This window comes from Papio anubis, chromosome 3 (assembly GCF_008728515.1).
Source record: "Papio anubis isolate 15944 chromosome 3, Panubis1.0, whole genome shotgun sequence".
Lineage (NCBI taxonomy): Eukaryota > Metazoa > Chordata > Mammalia > Primates > Cercopithecidae > Papio > Papio anubis.
In genome coordinates this window covers 145,251,416-145,263,851 of record NC_044978.1, presented here as the reverse complement: position 1 = coordinate 145,263,851, position 12,436 = coordinate 145,251,416, and the positions used below count along the sequence as shown (strand labels likewise).

The following is a 12,436-nucleotide window of genomic DNA, read 5'->3' as shown; positions in this document are numbered from 1 at the left end:
CCTCGGTACTGGTCTAACTTAACATGGAGGAGGAATTGTCTAAGGTTAAACGCAAACTGCTGAGAGATTTGGGGTGGGGGGCACACATTTACATTCATTCATATTAAATATATACCTGTTGAATTTGTGCTTTTTCTCAAATGCTTCAGAGACCCGAGCTTTAGGGTAATTGGGATGGTAGAAAGGATGGGTTTCCAGAAACTTCGCCCAAAATTAAAGACTCCATCAAAAGGACTGCTCCATACACTCAAGGAACACCCACCAACAAATCCCGTCTCCACAACCACCAGATTATCTCACCGGCGAGTGAGACTGCAAGGTTTGGGGGCCCGGCCGTACCACTCCGCGCTGCGCACGGGGGTTTCGTACCCATCTGGCCGCGACCGGCCGTTTCCCCCTCGCTTGGTTCTGCCCCTGCTCCCCCTGCGCAGGCCTCACAGTGCGTCTGGCCGGCGCTTTATAGCTGCAGCCTGGGCGGCTCCGCTAGCTGTTTTTCGTCTTCCCTGGGTTATTTCTGTCGGGCGCGCCGCGAAGATGCAGCTCAAGCCGATGGAGATCAACCCCGAGGTGAGCGCCAGGTGCACCGCTGCTCGGAGAGCGCAAGGCCGAGGGAGAGGGAGCCGAGTCGCTGACCGGTTCGGTTTTGCTTTTTTCTTTGCATTTGCCTTTCAGATGCTGAACAAAGTGAGTGGCGTCTCGCGCCGTCTCTGGCCCCCTCCCCCGCGAGCGCCGAGGCGGGGGCGCCCACCGGCTGCGGCTGCTGGCAGAAACCAAGCCGCCCGCTGCGCACACCGGAGACGGCAGGGCTGGGGCGTGGGCTGGGCGCCCTTCCTGAGACCCTGCATTTAGCGAAACCGGTCACGGGGAGACGGAGGGGCTGCGCCCCTCCGTCTAGCTCGGCGAGCTAGCGCCGAGCGGAGCTCCCGAGGGCGTGGCGCGGGCAGCACAGACTCGGCTGCACGGGCTTCGCGGGCGCCACGTGTGGGCCGCGCTTTGTGCTGTGTCATTGCGCCCGCCAGGGTGGGGGTGGCAGGGCGGGACTGGGGCTCCTCCCAGGCTCGGGTGCCGGCGCGGAGGGCGCGCGCCTGCTGGCCCCGCCCCCGGCAGGTGCCCGCGACCCGCGTGTCCCCGTGCCCCTGGCCGCCTTGTTTCCTCTCCGCAGGTGCTGTCCCGGCTGGGGGTCGCCGGCCAGTGGCGCTTCGTGGACGTGCTGGGGCTGGAAGAGGAGTCTCTGGGCTCGGTGCCAGCGCCTGCCTGCGCGCTGCTGCTGCTGTTTCCACTCACGGCCCAGGTAGGGCGTGGGGCCCAGGATGCGCGAGCCCCCGGTAGTGCACGCCGCTCCCCAACTTGAGGCGTCCGGGGCTTCCCGCCCCGCCACCTCCCCTGTAGGTGATGCGGGGCGCGCCTCTAAGCAAGGGAGGAGCCTACATTTTCGTGGTACCTACTCCCTGGGCTGCTGTTCCAGCAGTGCCTATTGCCTTCTCTCCCATCCGACCACAACTGCTTTAAATTTGGAAGAGCGGCAGTGTCTCAGTTCCATCGATCCCGTTATCCAGGGAAATCATTCATCCTACTCATGAGTTCCCTCGAACTTGGGCTTTTTCGAGCCTCCGGTTCCAGGGAATGGCTGCTGGTTTCCCTTTAAGGGCTGTAACCTGTCAACTCATTGTTTGCTTCTCAGACTCCCACATAGCTGTAGAATGGAGGGGGAAGGGCTATCCTAAATCGCAGGGAAACAATTAGGTTCGCTAATTCTCCGCCTCCATTGCCTGGGTTTCTGATAGTCTTAAGGCGTTCTTCTCACTTCTCCACTCCCACTACTTGCTCACTTGGTTTTTAGCCTCTTGAATGTATTTCTTAAAGCTTAATCATTTGTGTATGGCTTCTGTGCGGGAACCTCCTTCCTCTTCACTTAACCTCGTTCATCTCTGACCTTGTAGCTAAATGAAATGGGGGTTATTAGCTCAGTTTTGAAAGCACCTTTGCATTTCCCTTGAAATGATTTTCCTCCTCCAAATGTGTATGGATAGATGTATCTCAAAGACAGCATCAGATTTTTTTTTTTTTTTTTTAAAGGATAGGATATTTGCTGTCTTGTGATGTATGGAATCCCAGTCATTAGCATGGCATTGTCTTATCTCCTGTTGTTGTCACTTGACTGCTGATGTGGGAGAGACTGAAATTAGCTTTAGCAAAACTTGGGGCATCACTCCAAAGGTGAGGTTAACTGAAGCACCGTCCTAAGGCCAGGTGTTCTGGAAGCATCTGTAGCCAAAATCAAGAGTATGGGAAGTTCCAGGCCTTCTTCCTAGTAAATAAGCTAAGTATTATGGGTAAATACACTTATTACAGCTAATAAGATGATCTCACTGACATGTTTTTGTTGCTAAAGTCTTTTACTCGGGCTAAAAGGGAGCTGCCATATTGTTGGAAGTCGAATTAGCTTCTTGGTTGACCAAATCAGTCTCTTGTCTCCAGTTGAGCATCACACAGCGGTTTTTTTATTAGGGCAACCATGATGACTCGGAGGTTTTGAGCAGCATTCAGAGGCAAGGCCTCTGGGAGGCAGTGGTGCAGCATGTTTGCCTTTAAAAGCTGAGTGTTCTCCTTTTGCTGGATCTTATTAGAGAACATTCTAGTTTGTGTTATGTTTGAAAGAGCTCGATACTTTGTCCTTTAGTTTCAATTCAACCTATCAGATTTATCGAGCGCCTTTTCTGCTACATAGAATGCCTACTGGAAAAAACACTGAAGCCAATTGAAAGAAAAGTTGAGATTTTATAGGCTGACTTCAAAGATGCTAACGTTAATTTGGAAGGCATTTAATTTTTGACTAAGGGAATGTTATGACCCCCTACATGGACGACTTCTGAAACATTAAGTGCTAGTAAACTATTTACAGAATGATTTCCATGGAAGAGCTCAAGTAGCCCTAAAAGATGGGGCTATCCCCATTTTAATATTTCATCTAATTAGCCTAGAAAATGAAAGAAAAACTCTTACTGGTCAATGAATACTAAATTGAGGATCTAGTTAGATAGAAGTGAAAAAGTTCTGCTAGTTGGAGTTTAAGTTGATCTTCTGGGGTAAGAGATCCTACTCTTCTGTTAGTACCAGAGAGCAAGCTTAAACTTCAGTTCGTGTACAGAAATGCGAAGCTACTAGAGTTGGAAATGTGTTTCTGATGGTCTGTCTGGTTTTGCTTATTATGGGAAATCAGTGTTTCTATATTAGTACCCTACTCTTTAACTGGGAAGTCCTAACTTATTTATTATATTTTTATTTTTTAGAGACAAGGTCTTGAACTCCTGAGCTCAAGTGATCCTCATGCCTCAGCCTCCCTAGTAGCTGGGATTATAGGTGCAAGCCACTGACCCTGGCTCAAGAAATGATAACTTCTAAGGTCTTTAAAGCTAGTTAGTGAAAAGTCCAGATAGGCTTACTAAATTACTGTACAAAAAGCTAGCAGATGCTTTGAGGAAATCTGTTTCCTAGTCCCATTCACTTACCAGTCTCTATCCTCCTCCTCAAATTGCCAGTCTGTCCTCAAAGTAAACTGTTTAGCTGGCAAGGACAAGCTAGTGTCACATCTTCCTCTTGTAAAATCACAGCCCAATACCCTGGACCAGTTGTCTTTCCTTCCTTAAAAAGAGGGTGGAGGGGGAATGGTTAATTTCTTTCACTTGCTCTTTTCAGCAGTTAAGGCTGTTTTTGTTTTTGAAGTGAAGTGTACTTGAGCCGAGTAGAAGTAGAACTTGAAAGAATAGTGAAATGTAAACCAGCTGGTGCTCTTGTTGGGCATTCAATTGACTGAAGCTTGATTAAGGATGCCTATGTGAAATACGGTTAAGTGTTAAAGAGAGAAAATAATGAACTGGTTTGTTTTCTGACTTCATGACACCATTTTGGGCTGAAAGGTTGCAGTGGTGTCTAGACACAGCCTTGGGCAGTATCCAATGCAGTCACTGCACTGCAGCACCAGGGTGGAGTCTCCGAACCTCTCAGAGCCCCACTGGCCAGCGTGGGTGTGGGAGGCAGACAGACGGGCCCTTCTCTGGGAGTTGACCAGCATCTAGAACTAAGGCTCCTGGTCACACATCCCCCTGGTGTTTCCATTTAGGTGGTAGAACTCACGGTGCTACCATCTGTTCTTTGCACTTTCATTCTGAGATGTAAAAACGCTTTTTACATTCGCAGCATGAGAACTTCAGGAAAAAACAGATTGAAGAGCTGAAGGGACAAGAAGTTAGTCCTAAAGTGTACTTCATGAAGCAGACCATTGGGAATTCCTGTGGCACAATCGGACTTATACACGCAGTGGCCAATAATCAAGATAAGCTGGGATTTGGTAGGTGTGGGTTTTGAGGCCAGTCATCCTAAGCTTGAACTTGAAACATGGAGTTCAGAAACACTGTGTTCCCGAGGTCAGAGATGCTGTACCTTTTGAACCCATTTTGTAATGATGGTGTCACACGCTTAAACTGACTCACAGTCTTCCTCAGAAAGGATTCCTAGCATTTCTGAATTTTGAAATGGTCCCATTTCACAAATTTTAGAGCTGAAAGTTCAAATTTTGAGGTCTTTTGAAATATGTTGTTCTTGCTATAGGTTTGTAATTAGTGCCTCTTGGGCTTGTCCACGCTGAGCAGTAACAAAATGCTTACGTCAGTGGTTATCCAGTCAGGTGTCTCTATGCTGGACTGTTGTGTTTCTTTACATTTCTATTCAAGATCTTTATTTTCTATCTGAATAACTGAATTACTAAGGTTGAATTTTCTACCCCAAAGTAATAATCTTGGTTTGGGAACCATTTTAGATTAGAACATGATGATAGTGTCATGTATATAATAGATGTGAACTGTACATTCTTAGGTGCTGTAGATACAGCAGGTAAACAAGGCAGCCCCGGCTTTTATGGCTGTAGAAATCTCAAATACGTGTTACAGATTAAGAATTGCTGTGAAAAAGTGACAGAGATTTGAGAGATGAGTGAAGTGGGAGGGAAAAAGGGGTCCGGGGTAGATGAGAACAGAGGCAAGAAAGAGCTTGGCATATTGGGGGAGTGGAGCGACCTCTCTGGCTTGAAACTCGTGAATAGAGAGGGGTTAGAAAAAGAGGCTGGGGGAAAAGGTACAGCTCATCCACAACCCTGGAGGCAGTATTAAAGATTCACGTTGCTCAGCATGTTTGGCAAAGGCTTAAGTCAACAATAAATATGTACCCATTTGTATTATTTTATCTGTGCTAACATCCATTTTTTTCTTTAAGAGGATGGATCAGTCCTGAAACAGTTTCTTTCTGAAACAGAGAAAATGTCCCCTGAAGACAGAGCAAAATGCTTTGAGAAGAATGAGGTAAGAGAACTTTCAGAGCATTGCCTTTAAATAACTCTAGAGATTTTTGTGCTAATTATTTTCTTTTTTTTGCAGGCCATACAGGCAGCCCATGATGCCGTGGCACAGGAAGGCCAATGTCGGGTAAATGCAAATACAAATCGGAGCCAGGCTGCCTGGGTGCTATCTGTGTTTCCACTGAAATTGTTCAGGAATATCTTACTGGAACACAGCAAATGTTATCCACCCAAGGCCAAATGACACCAGAAAGTTCTACGCAAATAATGCTTTGACTAGACCTTTTCAAAAGGCTCTTCAGAAATTGTATTGGCTGTTGAAATCTTGAGTAAATTCAAACTGACAGTATTTTGTTTAGATCCAAATGAGTCTTATAGGCCAGGTATAGTTGCTCATGCCTGTAATCCCAACAATTTGAGAGGTCGAGGAGGGTGAATCACTTGAGCCCAGGAGTTTGAGACCAGCCTGGCAAACATGGTGAAATCCCATCTCCACAAAAAATACAAAGAGTAGCGAGGTCTGTAGTCCCAGCTACTCGGGAGGCTGAGGTGAGAGAATTGCCTGAGCCCCGGAGGCAGAGGTTGCAGTGAGCTGAGATCATGCCACTGCACTCTGGCCTGGGTGACCCTGTCTCAAAAACAGAAATGAGTCTTAGGGAATGTACACCTCTCCTAGTAAGTGAGCATTTCAAATAATCTTCACAGGCTATTGGGGAGAATGAAATACACCACAAAGGACAAGTTCTAGAAGGTTTGAATGTACCATAATCTGATGAGAACCTCTGAGTCAGCTGCCAAATTTAAGTCAGATCTCAGTGTCCTTTTATATAAAAAAAAAAAAAATTTTGGCAAGGTCAGGCTCCATTGCCCAGGCTGGAATGCAGTGGTGTGACCTTGGCTCACTACAACAGTTCTCTCACCTCAGCCTCCCGAGTAGCTGGGATTACAAGTACACACCACCACGCCTACTAATTTTTATATTTTTTTGTAAAGATGGGGTTTCAGCATGTTGTCTGGGCTGGTGTTGAACTCTTGTGAGCTCAAGTGATCTGCCTGCCTCTGCCTCCCAAAGTGCTAGTATTACAGGCGTGAGCCACCATGCCCAGCCAGATCTCAGTGTCTTTATAACTACAACTGGCTGTGCCATTTTCTAGTATTGACCTTGCTTGAGATACTTAGCCTCTCTAAGCCTCAGTAAAAGTCCTGTAGTAATAGCATCCTCATAGAATTGTTCTGACAGTTAACAGTATATTTACCTTAATGGGCTTAGCGTAGGGCCTAATGTAAGACATACATAAGTATTAGCTATAATTTTTTAAAATCAAATCAGTTCAAGCATATTTCACTTGAATTGCAAGATAATTTTTAAAATAAGTTCAGCTTACACTCATTTTCAAAAAAATGTCTTGACTTTCTTTAGGTAGATGACAAGGTGAATTTCCATTTCATTCTGTTTAACAACGTGGATGGCCACCTCTATGAACTGGGTATGTTTCACTCCGTTTTTGGAACTCAATGTAGTTTCATGCATTCTTTCAGACTGAATCTCTTGATATATTGTTGTGTGACTTTATGGCACTTGGCATATCATCGTTTATAAAGCCACAGTAATAAAGTATTCTCATGAGGGCACTTAACCCCTTATTATCCCCAGAGCAACTTCCTGAGGCAACTGACCTAATCAGTGGCTTTAATACCTAATCAGTGGCTTTAGTCAGAAACCATTGAAGAGCGTAGATTGGATCAGTGCCAGGTGAAGGTATATGTGATCAGACTTTCTTTTCCCATCTCCTCCTATAGCATACCCTAGTATCATCCTTTCTGGGCAAAGAATAAATCTGAAAAAGGATCAGTGCCTGAATATGACCTTACTTGTCTAAAAAGAATCTGGATATGTTGGAATAGTTTCTATTAGCTAGTTTATGGCATCAAGAAAGACGACCTACCTTGTAAGATTCATTCCTTTTGAATGAATTAATGGAGAAAGACTTGTAACTGTGTTGTCTCAAGCCAAGATACCACCTACAGGCTTACAAAGGCAAGGAAATAGTGAAGGCAATCTAGTCATTGGAGGACAGATGAAATCTCAGGTGTCTCCTCTTCTTGCCTCCATCTTTCCTATACCCCAGAGACTGCATCTGACTTTTGCTCTGTGGCCTTTTCGTAGAGTTGGGGCACAGGCCCCTCCATTAGGGTAGCTGATTTGAGCTTGTACGATCTTGTAGACTAGAATTGCCTGGGATGGATGCCTAGGGACACTTGAACCTCATTTGCAGCCTGTTGCTTCATAACCAGGCTTCCTTTTGTGGGTTTGGCAGTGGTTTTTGGAAGAATCTAAAACTTCCATCTGGGCTAGGTAAGCATGGTAGCCAGAAAACATGCAGAGAAAATTGACGTGTCTGGCTTCTTTTGTTACAGATGGACGAATGCCTTTTCCGGTGAACCATGGCGCCAGTTCAGAGGGCACCCTGCTGCAGGTCATCTTTGGAATGCATCTCTTCCTAATGGGCCCCACAATTCTTTGGCCAAATTTTCTATTCTAAAGTGCTAACACTCTTCCAGGACAGCCAGCATCAGTTGCCTGGGTTAATAGCAGTCTTTAGGGCTGCAAGATCATCTTAGTAATTCTGTCTACCTTATTTTATTGTGAGTGGTTTTAAACAGGGCTTCAGAGACACCCTGAGTAATCTGTTTCATGTGCTGTCTTTAGTCCACAGTTAGAATTAGCCTGAAAGCTGTTGCTTTGCTTCCTGGTGGGATTAAGGTGACCATTGTCCTCTCGTCAGATTACATCATAGTTAAAAGACTCACGGAACAGTAGACTTCCATAATCCCTCTAAGACGACTGGATTTGGGTCAGTCTTGGAGGTAGTGTATTATAGGTTCTAGTTAGGTGGTTAAATTTAGGAGTTTTTCCTTCCCACATGGTCTACTGTTACAAGAACAAAAGAAGCAGATTTAAAATGCACCTGACAAAAACTCATAATATCCAGGATCACTTTGTAACCATCCTGGATAGAAAAGTGATTCTGGACAAAGGTTGGTAGGTGACTCTAGGCCTTTTCACTAAAAAATGAGTGTCTAGAGTTGAATCAGTTTACTATTATAAAGGAAAAATGCTTAGTTATGATATAATACAAAATACTGTTTTTAGCTTGCTGTGCTGAAGAAAAATACACAAAATGCTGTTAAAATATAACTATACTTCATTTGAGTAGTAGTAGTATCAAATCTTACTTGCTGTGTGCAGACCAGGACTCAGCAAGCATTTTCTATAAAGAGCCAAACAAAATATTTTAGGCTTTGTATGGCATATGGCTCCGTTGCAAGTATTCAGTTCTGCTGTTACAACTCAGCAGCCTATAGACCCTCTAAATGAACGTATGTAGCTGTTTTCCACCACCACAGGCTGGGTTAGGCCCACATGCTGCAGTTTACTGTACTTACGTGCTCTTCTAGGTGATGTATGTCTTTTATAGAAATCCTTTAATGACACAATAAGGTAGGTATTATCCCCATTTGAGAGCTGAGAAAACTCAGAGTTTAAGGCCTGAGGTTAGTGACTTACATGGCAAACTATGGTTCAAACCTATATAGTCTGGCCAGGCACGGTGGCTCATGCCTATAATCCAGCACTTTGGGAGGCCAGAGTGGGAGGATCGCTTGAGCTCAGGAGTTCAAGACCAGCCTGGGCAAAATGGTGAAACCCTGTCTCTACTAAAAATACAAAAATTAGCCGGGCCTGGTGGTGCATGCCTGTAGTCCCAGCTGCTCGGGAGGCTGAGGCACAAGAATCGCTTGTACCTGGGAGGTGGAGGTTGCAGTGAGCCGAGATTGTACCACTGTACTCCAGTCTGGGCAACAGAGCAAGACTCTGTCTCAGAAGAAGAAAAAAAAGAAAACTTAGTCTGCATTTAGAGTTTGTGCTCTTAGCCACTGTACAATACCAATAGGACCTTTCATTAGAAAAGACCTCCCTTTGGAACTTCACAGACCTGATAGCCCCAAGGTGCTAGTGGACCTAATAGGGAGGATTGATTGCTCTCGTCTGTCAGACACACCTGAGATCAGTTAAAGCTAATTCTTGGTATTGAAGAGGTATGTGGGAATAGGAATATGGAATGAAGAATAGACCTGGAGAGCCAGGATGGGAGGGAGGGGTTACATGAGAAAATCAGAATTTACTTGGTGAGAATAAGAAAACAGAGGGAGAATTTCTGGTCTTTGATCCGTTTGGAGGAAAGACCCTGATCCTTCCTAGTGAAGCATTTAAGGTACATGCTAACTCATCTAACACTGCACTAATGCCATAAAAATGTGCCCCCCATTGGGATACTTACAAGTGTCATGTGAGTAGCATTTTTAAGGTGTGGGGAAGGTAAAATTTTTGTATAGAGATGGGGCGGGAGGGACTCACTGTGTTGCCCGGCTGGTCTTTAACTCTTGGACTCAAGTGATCTTTCTGCCTCAGCTTCCCAGAGTGCTGGGATTATAGGCATAAGCCACAGTACCTGGCTAAAACCTTTTTTTTTTTTTTTAAACTATTCTAATTAGAAACTTATTTAAAATTAAAAGAGTTTCTAAATTAAACCAGCATTTTAGTTAAAATTCTTACCCTAGGTAAGACTGGTTCTATATGGTTAAAGATGTTTTAGGTTGTCTAAACTTCACACTAAATCATTAAACTGGTGAGAAGATACATGCACTTAACCCAAATATCCTAAACTTGGATGAATTAGGTCCCTGCACATTAGCTCTATAGAAGATGGTTATCCTCTTTAAAGATACAACTTTAATAGTGAAATCAATATCTAGTAAAGTCAATTCAGGGAAGACAGGTCTGGAATATTGATATATTAAAAAGCCTGGTAGAAGATAAAAGGTTGATGTCAATCCAGATACTCTTTGGTTGCTTTTTTTGAGAAAGGGTCTCGCTCTGTCATTCAGGCTGGAATGCAGTGGTACAATCATGGCTTACTGTATTCCTTGAATTCCTTGCTCAAGCAATCCTCCCACCTCAGTCTTCTGAGTAGCCAGGACTAGAAGTGCACACCACCATGCCCAGCTAATTTTTCAAATTTTAGTAGAGATGTTGCTCAGGCTGGTCTTGAACTCCTGAGCTCAAGCCATCGGCTGCCTCAGCTTCCCAAAGTGCTGAGATTGCAGGCCTGAGCCATGTGGCCCAAACTCATTGAGTTGGTGATTTCTAAATTTTAGGAGTAATGTTTCATTACCGTTCTGTATCATAGAGCATTCCCTTTCTCCTTCAGGTATCTTTCCTCTGGGCTTTTTGTTACAGATTCAACAGAGTAATATTTTTGATCCCCAAACAATTGTATCCTAGAAGTTGGTAAATAACCCTGGGATCAATTTTCTGTTACCAGTCTTTGTCATCAAGATTTTTATTTTATTTTTTTTTATTATTTTTATTTTTTATTTTTTTTTTTGAGACGGAGTCTCGCTGTCGCCCAGGCTGGAGTGCAGTGGCCGGATCTCAGCTCACTGCAAGCTCCGCCTCCCGGGTTCACGCCATTCTCCTGCCTCAGCCTCCCGAGTAGCTGGGACTACAGGCGCCCGCCACCTCGCCCGGCTAGTTTTTTGAATTTTTTAGTAGAGACGGGGTTTCACTGTGTTAGCCAGGATGGTCTCGATCTCCTGACCTCGTGATCCGCCCGTCTTGGCCTCCCAAAGTGCTGGGATTACAGGCTTGAGCCACCGCGCCCGGCCTGTCATCTAGATTTTTAAAAGTAGTAACATATGTCACTTTACCATCATTCTTTAAGCTTCCATTGCTTGTGTGTACCTAGAATACCAGGTAAACATTAAGGCTGTTTTTTAAAATGTTTCTTAGAAGACAATTGTCTTTATTTTGGGAATTTCTGAGTTACAACTTGTCTTTTATGCCACCTTATGGAAGAAAGATCGATTTCCAATTTTTAAATTTGAGGAAAATAGCATTAATGGTTGTGTTTTTGTTGTTGGTTTTTTTTTTGTTTTTTTTTTTTTAAACTTTTCCAAAACCAGTTACAAGGTGAGAGAAGCACAAATCCATTTGGTGGAAGTGATAAAGAAGTCAAATCCATGATGTAACCCTGTCTTTCCCATTACCTGATTTTTTCCTTTAAGCCCTGGTTTTCAAATTAATGATGGAATTAAAGTTGATGAGGGTGAACTTTGAGCATTAATAGACCTAGGAGCCTTTCCCTATGTGACTTTCATTTTTGAGCTCTTGCTCTTTGGATATTAACGACATTTCTTTTTTCCAGGATGCTGCGAAGGTCTGCAGAGAATTCACCGAGCGTGAGCAAGGAGAAGTCCGCTTCTCTGCCGTGGCTCTCTGCAAGGCAGCCTAATTCTCTGTGGGAGGGACTTTGCTGATTTCCCCTCTTCCCTTCAACGTGAAAATATATAGCCCCCCCCATGCAGTCTACAATGCTTCAGTACTTGTGAAACACAGCTGTTCCGTTCTGCAGACACGCCTTCCCCTCAGCCACACCCAGGCGCTTAAGCACAAGTAGAGTGCACAGCTGTCCACTGGGCCGATGTGGTGTGAGCTTCAGATGGCGAAGCATTCTCCCCAGTGTATGTCTTGTATCCAATATCTAACGCTTTAAATGGCTACTTTGGTTTCTGTCTGTAAGTTAAGACCTTGGATGTGGTTTAATTGTTTGTCCTCAAAAGGAATAAAACTTTTCTGCTGATAAAGTAGCCACAGCTGATTCTCATTTTCTTTTACCCTTTCCCCAAAATGTCAGATGATTTTGGTAGTAATATAGGAATGTCTTCCATATAGGTAACTCATACAGTGCTGGTAAGAATTAGCATAAAAACATAGGTTTGGTGTGTCTTTGGATTTTTTTGCGTTTGTATTCCCTATGTATACCTGTAGGAACTAATCTTTAAAGATTTTTAAATAGGCAGATTTTATAGCACAATTCTAGACTTATTTACAGAAATATTGAAGACAAAAAGAAAATACTGAAGACATTGTAGAAGTCCCATAAACCCACCATCCAGTTTCCTCTATTGGGGTTCTCTAGAGGACAGAACTAATAGGATACATGTATTATACAAAGGGAAGTTGAG

General features: G+C 44.2%; 1 protein-coding gene across 1 annotated transcript; it reads left to right on the top strand.

The window, feature by feature from the left end:
• The first annotated feature begins 409 nt into the window (after positions 1-409).
• UCHL1 (ubiquitin C-terminal hydrolase L1) lies at positions 410-12,058 on the top strand. The gene is made up of 9 exons (XM_003898620.2): positions 410-567; positions 673-684; positions 1,163-1,291; positions 4,198-4,348; positions 5,269-5,354; positions 5,430-5,477; positions 6,771-6,837; positions 7,769-7,827; positions 11,617-12,058. The coding sequence occupies exons 1-9, from the start codon at positions 535-537 to the stop codon at positions 11,701-11,703; spliced, it is 672 nt and encodes a 223-aa protein (XP_003898669.1). The 5' UTR covers positions 410-534; the 3' UTR covers positions 11,704-12,058.
• Positions 12,059-12,436: the final 378 nt, after the last annotated feature.